General features: G+C 33.6%; 1 protein-coding gene across 4 annotated transcripts in view; it reads left to right on the forward strand.

Moving 5' to 3' along the window:
- LOC115212392 (ubiquitin carboxyl-terminal hydrolase 7) overlaps positions 1-12,192 on the forward strand; it is a 70,325-nt gene that overhangs the window by 19,249 nt on the left and 38,884 nt on the right. For all 4 annotated transcript variants that reach the window (XM_029781277.2, XM_029781279.2, XM_029781276.2 and 1 more), the window contains exon 2: positions 9,456-9,545. In XM_029781277.2, the coding sequence (XP_029637137.1) occupies positions 9,456-9,545 (90 nt within the window). The remainder of the gene's footprint in view (positions 1-9,455; positions 9,546-12,192) is intronic.

The following is a 12,192-nucleotide window of genomic DNA, read 5'->3' on the forward strand; positions in this document are numbered from 1 at the left end:
GTGTAAGGTATGAAATTACCTGCTCAAAGTTCACAATTCTGAATCCGCTGCAAGCATTGTATTGTATTTCTGGCTAGTTTTATTGTATTGTTTCACTTCATGCAAATCTCCTCTCTAAATTATTCACAGATGGAGCCCATCTGCCTCTCATCTATTGTATCATAGGCTTCTTGACAGATTGTACCATCAGTGTGTACTGACAGACCCATACTCTATCAACTCTGGTGTACCATAAGGTTCAGTTTTACCTCCTCCTCTCTTTTTATATCAATAACCTACTTGCTGTCTCCTCCAACAACACCTACTCTTATGCAGGTAATATTGACCGTCATTCTTCCTTTACCTTTCAAAGGTAAACAAGATTTTACACTAAAACTGTACGGTTTTCATGAAAAGGGACTTTGGAAACAGTCTCCAGTGGGGTCTTTTTTACATCAACTCTACCAAAACATCAAGAAAATGATATAGTACTCCTTCCCCCAAATTCAGGAACAACACATAATTAGAACCCTCTAGCATACGGCAAAGGCTTCAACATCATTGATGATATCTCTTTATGATAGCACATCTTCAACATAAATTCTGGCCTTTTAACTCTTTAGAAAGTTTTATTGAGACCAAAAATGAAGCACTGCCTCCATATCTGAGGTAGTACTGCTGCTGCACATAAACAGACATCCTAGACTACATTCAAACGCAAGCCACTTAGCTGTTTGGTCAATACATGTGTTGCTTCTTCACTCTGCTTGTCTTGCTGTTCTTACTGGTCTTATGTCACCTTAACTTAGGCACACATATTTTGTCCTCAAGCCTCATACTATTTCACCCAGCTCTTCCTTCCCAAATATCATCTCCCTGAATTCTTTTCCTATAGCTGTCGACAAGCATCTGAACAAGAGGAACCTAAATTTTGGTGTGATTGAAAAACCTTTTGCCATTAAAAAAATGTTCTGCTGTTGATAAACAATATCTTAACCCTTTCATTACTGTATTTATTTTGAGATGCTCTGTGTTTCTTTCAATTATTTTAAAATATAACAAAGAATTTAGTAAAATAACTTAGTTATCATCAAGCTAGTGTTAGGAATGTAAATTGTGACTAAGGCTTGGTGGAATATTTTAATTCAAAACTTATGAAAACAAGACATTTTACCACATAGCCAGAGCCGGTTTTGGCCGGGTTAGTAACAAAAGGGTTAATTGTAAGATGATTTGACATTTGCAAAGTTATGAGCAATATCACTCCATCAAATTCCTCAACAGAAATTTCTTGACGTTGTAAAACAACAATGATAGATTATTGACAGTGAATTGTCTTTGATTCCTGAAGATATTGCAAATATGCTTGATACTAAAATCAAATATTTCAATCCATCTCAGAAGGTGAAATGCATTGGTAGAAACAAGCTTAATATAATTGGAAGAAACAATTGCTACTGTGTAAATAAAATTTTATTGTCTGTAAAATATTGGATTCTGCCATATTTGGAATCTTTACATAATTTCAACCACTTCAGATTGAATTTAAAAGTAAATTTCATCTGACTGTTTCTGTTGCATGTATTGTTCCAAAGTTTTATAACATATTTGATATGTTAAAAATGTCAAATATTCACTGGCTCCTTGTTCATCAAAATTACTATAATCAACAAAATCAATTATTAAAATGGGTATCTTTTACAGTCTCACAATACTCAAGGAGTTTACAAATTAACCACTAGAACATAGTAGCTATAGAACTTTTATGCATGGTTGGGAAGCAAGCTTCTAGACCACATGGTTTTGAGTTGTTCCTCTGCATAGTACCTTGAGTCAACCAGACACTTCTAAAAGGATTTGGTTAACAGAAACTGAAATAAGCCTTGTTGTGTATGTTTGAAATTGTGTGATAGTTGTAAATGAGTATCACTGCCATACAAGTGGTGTCCTTTGTTTCCAACCTTCGGTGAAACATGTCTGGCGATGAGGAAGTATAAAATGTACCTTTCAAATTTCATCTGACCCATGCAAGTATGGAAAAAGTGGATGTTGAAATGTCGATGTAGCAGATAGAATACTCATAGGACTGGAATCACACCTTATGTATTCATCAATCAAAGTGAATGATACAATAGCATATGGAAAAGAAAACTTAGGTTATGTCTAATGTGAACATGAAAGGCAATAAAACAAAATGAAGAATTACCTGCTACAGCTTTAAACATGTAATCACTTCAAAACAAAATTTAAGCTCTACACACCATTCAACACTAGAAAGATTAGACAAGTTAACTCTTTAGCATTCAGATTATTTTGTCAAATATAATGCTTATTTATTTACATTATTTTCAATTAATCATTATCATCTTGTAGCTCTGAGATTTTGATGGTGTGATTGTTTGTTTTGAAAATGACATTGTAGGGTAGGTGTGAGGCTTGATCTGACCAGCTTGGACATAAAACAGAATATTTTGATCAGATATGGCTGGTTTAAATGCTAAAGGGTTAATGAAAAAAGGTTTCATTATTAGTAATCGCTTGCTGGTTGAAAAGGTGCAAATGATTGAAATATTCCCTCACAACCACATCTTATTTCAATTTGCCACTACAGAGTATGATGCAGTCTTAAAACATTCATTTTGAACCTTTAGATAAGCTACTATTACTAAAATAGCCCAGACCGGGCGTTGTGAGTGTTTATTGAGCGAAAACACCTAAAGCTCCACGAGGCTCCGGCAGGGGATGGTGGTGATCCCTGCTGTACTCTTTCACCACAACTTTCTCTCTCTTACTTCCTGTTTCTGTTGTACCTTTATTTCAAAGGGCCGGCCTTGTCACTCTCTGTGTCACGCTGAATATCCACGAGAACTACGTTAAGGGTGCACGTGTCTGTGGAGTGCTCAGCCACTTACACGTTAATTTCACGAGCAGGCTGTTCCGTTGATCAGATCAAATGGAACCCTCATCGTCGTAACCGACGGAGTGCTTCCACCATTACTAAAATTACAACAAATAATCCTAACAAACAAAAAGAGCAGAAAAAATGTCTGCTTCAATGATTATAACTTGTTCTAATGATAAACAATGACTGTCTTTCTATTAAATTTTGTCGTTAATTTCAAGATTTGTTTTACTCACGAATTACTAACTTTTGACATTTCTTCTAAATACTCTTTAGTATATGTTGAATGTAGTATTGGATATTCTGTAACTGTCATTTACTAACAACTGAATTGTCAGAACATGTCTTACTCATGTGTGTTCACCACTTATATAAAATGAATGAGATAACCTCTGTAGAGTGAAATACATCTAGTGTTGAATATTGACTCATTAAAATTACAGATTATAAAGGATTCAGCAAAATCTTTATAAAGGATTGAAAATTTGTACAATGGAATATATAAAGACATTTTGTCATGCAAGCAAAATACATTTTCATTAAGTTTTAGCGTGCATAGTACATCTATTTGAATACTAAATAATTTGATGCACTTTATGTTCAGGAAAATTAACTTTCCTATGCTATTGTTTGCATTAACCCTTTAGTATTTAAACCGGCCATATCTGGCCAAAATAGCTGATCTGTTTTATGTTAAAACTGAGCAGATCCAGGCTCTCACACCTACCCTACAATGTTATTCTAGATTAAGTAATTACACCATCAAGATCTTGAAGATATGAGATAATGCATGATTAATTCAAATCAATGGGAATCAATAGGCATTATGTTTGATTGAATAATCTGAACATTAAAGGGTTAAACATATTTAGGACTTATTGTGCTTGGCAGTAAACAATATGCTGTCCATGAAAAAACATTACTTATATGATTGTAATTAATGACATTGTTAGCCTGATGTTCAAATGGACCTGCTTTTAACCATGTAATGTATATTTCAGTGGTTAAAAAAGGCATCATGTTTTATGAAAATTTAGTGGATTGCTAAAAGCTAGCAAAGCCTAGTATTGACATACTAGTTAGCCATTTAATCAACATATATTGGAAACTGTGGGGATTCTGTTGGCTGAATGTGTCTTGTTGACTGTTCCACTTAAATGCGATGTTCTAATTAACCTTGACTTTTATGGAATTAAGCTAGTAAGCTGTAAGTGGTTCTGACAATAGACATGTCACAGATAGTATACATACTGTCGTTCCTTGGTTGTTACACTTACTTCTATCAGGTATCTTTGCAACCTGTAGATCTCAGCTAATGAAATGTCCTGATGGTATACTCATTTTCAATCCTTTGGATGGTGGTTTTTTTTTGTTTTTTTTTCTTTCTGGTTCAAATGTTCCTCTTTATTTTTAGCGTAAGGATACTACACATGAAAAATGATGTATTTCTAACTCTTTTCAGTATTTCTGAATATTTTTACTTGAAGCCTTACTCCGTCTTTCTTGTGTATATTTTTTCTTTTACTTTTCACCTCTACTCATGTTCCTTCATTATTCTTACTGGTTTGCATACGTCTTTATTTCTTTTCCTTTATGTGTGGTGGATTATCTGTTAGTCTTGATGATTGATTCGGTTATTTGGCCCACTGATTCATACTTGTAAAATTAACATGTAAGCAGCTAAGTCTTTCGTAGACCCATCACACATTTCTCTAGGCCAAGTCAGTGTGACATGGTTGAAACTTTGAATTATAGATATAACCTAGAGAGAAAGACTGAAAAGTTGAGATCCCAGTATTGGACTAGTGCTTTATCACCCCTAAAACAGTGAAAGGCAAAGTTGACTTTAATATGGGGTAGGACCACTTTTGGCAGTAATTACAGCTTGAATTCTACGAAGTATGGACTCATACAAAGTTTGAATTGTTTTAAAGGAATTTTTGTCCATTCTTCAGCTAAAACAGACTCCAGTTCTTGTATTGATGATGGTGGAGGATATTGACTCCTTACTTGTTTTTCTAAAATGCACGATAAATGTTCAATAATATTGAGATCTGGGGAGTGTGGTGGCCAGATAAGATGTTCAACTTCACTAGAATGTTCCTTGTGCCATTCAGTAACAACTTTAGCTGTGTGACTTGGTGCATTATCATCCTGAAAGATTGTGTTTCCCTCCGTAAACTGTTCCGCAACCATAGGATGAATTTGATAAGACAAAATGCTTAAATAGTCTTGACTATTAATTCTGCCATTGAAGGGAAAACCATTGGGCCAGCAGATTTAGTGGTTCAGCAAAAGTGGTTCAGTGCACAAGAAAGAACTAAGTCAACTAAGTATTCTATCCAATGCGCTAGCATTTCTCCCAGTTTGCATTATATAGATATAATAAAATGGCTGTCAACTTGAGTAAAGACCAATACTCTCAAGCAACTTTTAGGTCCAGAATGATTTTTAAAACTTAGTTGCATATTGAGCATGCAAGCTTGTCTTTGTATTTTCATGTGGCATTTGAGGCTTCCAGATATTTTGCAGGCTTTATTGCTAGTCCTACATTAGAAAGACAGGCTCTCCCACATGGTTTTATACACACACTCCATCACCATTTTTACCTTCTTATGTATGGTCTGGATAAGTTGTGTGTTTTATAATTGAGTGCTATTTTTTGATGGCTACCCTTTTAATTACTTCATACACACACACACACTGGCCAATTGGCAATCATTAGAGCATTGGCTAGACTGATTTGTTGTAATTGTCTCAGCTCCTAATCTGAGTTCAAATCCTGCTGAAATTAACCATTAACTTTGCCATTCATCCTTTTGGGTTTGATAAATTAAGTACCAAACCTATACTTGCATCAGTTCTTCCTTTTCTCATTCTTTCTTTCAGTCAGTCAGTCAGTCTGTCTATCTTTCTACTGGAAGAAAGCTGTGGTAAGATCTGGAGAAAGATGGACTCCACAAAGTCCAAAAAATGCCCAAGACTTAATCTCATCATCTCGGAATGCCTGAAGTAAGGCACGTGTGTGCATATGCATGCACGGGTACAAGCATATTCTCTCCCCACCTCTGCCTCTCTCTAGTGCAGTGTTTGTCAAAAATGTTTATTTCTATCTCCCTTCAGTAATTCTTAAATGTTTTTCCTCCATTTTCTTCCTGTTTCATTTTCTCTTTCAATTATTCTTGTTACCTCCATTCATCTCATTATTTCAATCATTTCATTATTTCTTCTATCTCTTCCTTCATTTTTTTGTTTTTGCAATCAAAATCTTTCTCTATCTCTGCTCTTCATTGTCCAACAAAATTTACATATGCTTTTGTGTTATACATGACTCTCTTTCTGTTTCTATTATTCTCTCGTTCTCTGTACCTCTGTCATGACACCTCTAATTCCTCCTCCCCATTGTAGTGCTCTATCTTTTCACCTCTTCCTCTTGTTTTTTTTTTCCATCCTTTCCCATATTTCCGTCTGCTCTCATGACTTACCTTCTCTCATATATAAGCTAGCTCTCTTTATAATACATTTCTCTCTTTTCACCACTCTCAGCACTTCCACTGATTTCTCCTTCCAACATGACAGAAAGAGGAAATGTGACAAAATTTGACATGTCACTTGGTATTTTATATATTTAGATGGTTTTGTTTCTGCTTATTCCTTTATTCGAGTAAAATATTTTTTTTTTTGTCTTTTTTAATCTTATAAAGTTTAACACCAATAAGATTTATTTAAATTTTGGTACTGATCTTAGAATTGAACTCCTACACTTTCAAATTGTTTGTATTATTTGTGAGTTGACAGAAAGGATTGATTGAAGATGAAAATACTAAGGTGCTAGGTAATGGTCATACACAGGAATGTGAAATGACCATTTGATATTCAAATGTTCTGTTGAAAACAAAATAGAGTAAATATTTGGAGCAATATTAATGATTCCAATTATGGTGATTAAGGCATGAACTTATAGTTTAGGTAAAAAATCTGAATTAGAAGAGATAGAATGGAAACAGTTCCTCCAGGAAAAGAATAAAAGATTTAGTGAATTTTTTAAGGGTTGATTTATAGTTAGCAAGTCTAATTGCTATCTGAAAGAAAGCAATGGAGAAACATTTCGTTTTACATTCAGAAGTTCAAAAATGAAATGAATTACATTGTCATCCTGTTTTGAGTAAAATGGATGATTTCAAGTAGAAAGGGATCTTTACCTTTTGACCTACAGGTTTAAAAAATAATTTTTTGTAACTAAACTCTTTCAAACTTCGGACACTGGTAGAATGTGACATATAAAACATCTTTTACTCTTAGCATTTTTGAGAAAAACTTAGATTTACGAACTTATTTCACTTTAAAGTTGTCCTATTTCGGTAATCTCAACCAATCAGTGACATGTATTCAGATGAATAAAATTACTGCTGTTTGTCAACAAGAACTTCTTGGCCGTGTATATTTTGTTTGTCACTGTTATTTATGATAACTCTAACCCTAACCCCAGTACAAACACACAAACAATCTCATAAATAACTGTGACAAACAAAAAATACACCACCGATAGTTGTTGTTGACAAACAACAAGCAGTGATTTTATTCAGCTGAATACACGTCATTGATTGGTTGAAATTACCGAAGAAGGACAACTTTAAAGTGAAGTTTGTAAATCTAAGTTTTTCTCAAAAATGCTAAGAGTAAAAGATGTTTTATATGACACATTCTACCAGTGTCTGAAGTTTGAAAGTGTTTCGTTACAAAAAATTATTTTTAAAATCTGTAGGTCAAAAGGTAAAGATCCATAGAATGTCTACTTGACATTAAACTGCTATTCAAGTTTTACTTTAATTTTAGATTTCCAATCAGCTACTTTTGTTATTAGTTCTTTTGTATTTTCTCTTTTTTTTTAATAACATTATTAGATGGATCCGTTTAATTACATCTCATGTTTTTTGTCATAATTTATATTCTACTGTGTTTTACAAATGAACATTTTCCTTACTAGAAGCGTAGACTGAGAGTCTATTATTATGTTTGATATATGTTAGGTTGATATTTAGAATATAATTTTTACAAGATCTTTTTGTAAGACATTTCTGTATTAAATGTCATCTAAATAATTTATAATAAATAAATCTAAAACCTGTAAGAACATGCTGTATCAATTCTCAGTAAGGTTTCACATTTTGCATGAATGTAAACCTTCATAATACCTTGCAGTGGTGACTTGGTGCATAAAATTACTTTGTTTGTGCATGTAAACTATATGCAGCACATTCTCAATAATTGCTAGCCTAAAATTCCCAATGGAGATCCCTATGCTTTTTTCACGCATCATAGAGACTGTGTTTCGTCTTTATGACCCCCAAAATGTTTCAACAGTGAACAGCTGCTAACTTAACTCTAAATATGATTTATCCTCACACACAGTCATATTAAAGTGAAAGCCATTTGGTTGCGAGTACTAGCCTTCTATTAAACAGTCTTTTTGGGAGATAGTGCACTTTACCTCTATCAACTTGCCAGCTGTTACTGTCTCAGCACCTGTATCAAACTTATTGTGTCCTACTGAATTTTAACCTAGTTGAAGTGTTACTTGAATTATCTCTAGCAATTCAAGTATTAATCTTGCTAATGTTGCCAGTTAATTCATTTTTCAATTTGTGATATTATCATCCATTCTTTTTTATTCTCAAAAATATGCTGCTAGAAATTTTGAGTAACCTTCATAATTGTGTTAATTTCTTTGGAATAAATGTTCAAAATTAAATATCTTAGTACCTAACAACTCAATTTTTCTTAGAAATTATCTAAATGATATACAGGATCATTAATGCTGTCTTCAGAATAAATTTCTAAACCATAACTGTCTCAAATACCGTGTGTAATTATAACTGTTTCGACAATGTATAAAGTTGCAATTGTCACTTTTATTGATGACTGGTAGTAAACTGGTTCATAATTCTATGACAGTAAAAGTATTATAAATGCATCATAATAGAGGGCTACTTAAACAACTACTTAATCTTTCTAAAGTTGAACATGATCACAAAAGATATTTGTCCTTGATGATTGTATTTAAATGTACAAACTAGCTTCAGAAAGTCAGAGAAATGAGATGAAAATAGATTCCACTGTTAGTAATTAACTGACTCTACTTCACAACAATTCCATAGATTTCTTGTTACAGTAATTACCATTTTGTATTTCACAATAACTTCATTAAAATATAAGAAATTTTTACTTTTAAAACTCTTGTGTTGGTTGTAATTAAAGCTGTATAGTTCCAAGTCATCTCCACTCAAACAAATTTATGACATATAAGAGTGATTCCCAGATCTGTTGTTCCAAATGTACCATAACCATTGGTTAACTGAGGACAATGCTACATGCTCTGACATGTAATGATGAATCATATGGGGCACACAGTAACAGTTTAGACATTGTATTCTCTCTACTGTCGACAGATTCTGGTGATCACCGTGGACATGGACCCTGTGTTTGTGTGCTTGTGGGTTTCATTTTAAACAAAGAAAATGCTAATTTTCTAATGTTAACTTCTGTCTTTCTCACTGTGATTTTATCTTTGTAGAAGAAACTCAACATCACGGTGATACTCCAATGAATATTGTAAATGGTGATATTCAAGATTCAGGCAATAGAGATGAGGAAATGGAAGAAGGTGAGTTCATCAGATGTCTCGTTAAGAAATGCAGAAGATTGTGGATACTATATAAACGCTTATTACTATTTCTCACTCAGAAAGTTAACGTTATTTCCTCAATTTTGGGTCTTTCATCATCATCATCATCATTTAACGTCCGTTCTACATGCTAGCATGGGTTGGATGGTTCGAGCGGGGTCTGGGAAGCCAGGAGGCTGCACCAGGCTCCGGTCTTATCTGGCAGTGTTTCTACAGCTGGATGCCCTTCCTAATGCCAACCACTCCGTGAGTGTAGTGGGTGCTTTTTACGTGTCACCTGCACTGGAGCCAGGCAAGGCTGGCATCGACCACGGTCGGATTGGTGCAATTTTACGTACCACCTGCACAGAAGCCAGTTGAAGCAGCACTGGCTTCGGCCACGATTCGGATGGTGCTTTTTACGTGCCACCGCTTATTCTGTCTACATAAAAATTTATCTGGTTTTTATATACTTAAACTTTGTTTAAATTTCAGAAATTAAAAAAAATTGTGGTGTACAAGGGGGTGCTGAAAATCTCCCGGCTTTGGATAAACGAAAATACAGAAGGATGAATTAATTATTTTATTCAACATGTCCCCTTCTCAGATTCACACACTTATTGCAGTGGTCCTTCAGTTTTTCTAAGTGCTGTAAAAGAACTTCGATGGTTGGGCCTCCAACCAGGCCTTTTGTGATACCCTTAAAGCCAGGAACTTTTCCGCACCTCCCTTGTAACTACTATTGAGCATGCCATGTTAATTTGTGAGTATATTCACCAAATTCAATGGAGAGGAATTTTGACACCAGAGCTGATGGTATACATAGATTAAATTGTGAACACTTAGGTAAGAACAACTAAATGGGGGAAACCCAAAATGAATGTGGTTTTATTCATATCACACGAGTGTAAGACTATCTTGTGTTTAACTGACAAATTGCGTATTCACATTAAAGAATTAACATTTAGCCTGTTAAACTTTACAAAGAAATGCTGGTCATTAATTATTGGTATTAAAAGGGTTTTTTTTTTAAAACTATAATTAAATAGTTGTATTTAAATGCATTGTCTCTTAACTGCTGATCTGCAATCGCATAAACCATAAAAAATCTAAAAAGTTTTGTAAAATGAAGAATAAATATTCAGTCTACTATGACTAGAAATTTTCTTCTATGGACTAACTGCAAAAAACATTGTTTTAAAATTCATTGTATTTAACCGTCTCTGAACTAAATTTAGCAATGATATATTTGATTGCATCAGTCTCATTATTGAGGTGAAGAAAAAATTATGTTGAATCTATTTCCTTGAAGTGTATTTAAAAAAATGTATTTAACACATCAATTTATTGTTGTAAACTTATATTATCACTGCCTATTAAATGAAAATGCTAAAAAATTAAGGTTTTGTTGGTTCGTTTTGCATAGATTGTTTTTTCTATGCTATTTAGTGATAATATACAGGCACCCTTTAATACCAATAATTAATATACAAGAGTTCTTTCCCACTGCATAGACACTATTGGCTAGTATTTTCTGCTGTAGATGCTAGCTGACCAATGCCTTGCAAATGAATTTGACAGATGGAAGTTGTAAGAAGCCCATTATATATATATATAGTGGTTGGTTCTCACGGAGTGGTTGGCGTTAGGAAGGGCATCCAGCTGTAGAAACATTGCCAGATAAGACCGGAGCCTGGTGCAGCCTTCTGGCTTCCCAGATCCCCGGTCGAACCGTCCAACCCATGCTAGCATGGAGAACGGACGTTAAACGATGATGACGATATATATATATATATGAGGGGTGACCACTAAGTGGACATCCATTATGCTAGATGTAGACCCCCATATGGTCTGGCATTTGCTGAATTTTCTTGAGAACAATCTTTTCTTAGTGGTCAGACCGTATGGGGTCTACATCTAGCATAATGGATATTCACTTAGTGGTCATCCCTCTTATATATACGTAATATAATTTTTCTGAATCTTCAGATTTTTCAATATGCTAGGCCACTGGTTTTAAATTGATATTAATCAAATTAATATTCAATTTTTCACCCTTATTATTTAAATGTTTATATATATATATAGTGTGTGTGAGAGTGTAGACTGAAAACATTTACATTCTATCACAAAAACATGCCTGGCCATGAAACTGTTTGTTTATTGTTCAAAGGGTGAGGGAAAATATGACCTTACTTGGAAAAGGTAAGGGTTTAAATAGAAAATCTACCTCAAATTTTGTCTGATCTATGCAAGCAAGGAATTGTAGATGTATCAATGATTTATGATGATATGTAATTTTAAATATTGTTTAGCAAAAAATTGAAGGTATTATCACCAGTTTTAAACTATGAAACTCAGTATTCTAAATTGAAAATGCAAATGATCCAACTTGACAATATACCAATCTGTAATTTACATATTGTGGACTAAGTATAACTTATACTATAAGCAGCAACAGCATTGAAAAATTCTCAATATTGTGATAAAAATTCTGCTGTAAATAGATAGGGATACACACTATATAAAAAACTTAGTTTTGAATCATGCTACATCTCTTTAATAGTTTTCATTCTAAATTTCTTATTTCTCTTTTCTTAAATGAATTATAATTTTACTATAATTTTTTAAATGTTAAAAAAAATGT

The sequence above is a fragment of the Octopus sinensis genome, linkage group LG5, assembly GCF_006345805.1.
Source record: "Octopus sinensis linkage group LG5, ASM634580v1, whole genome shotgun sequence".
Classification (NCBI taxonomy): domain Eukaryota; kingdom Metazoa; phylum Mollusca; class Cephalopoda; order Octopoda; family Octopodidae; genus Octopus; species Octopus sinensis.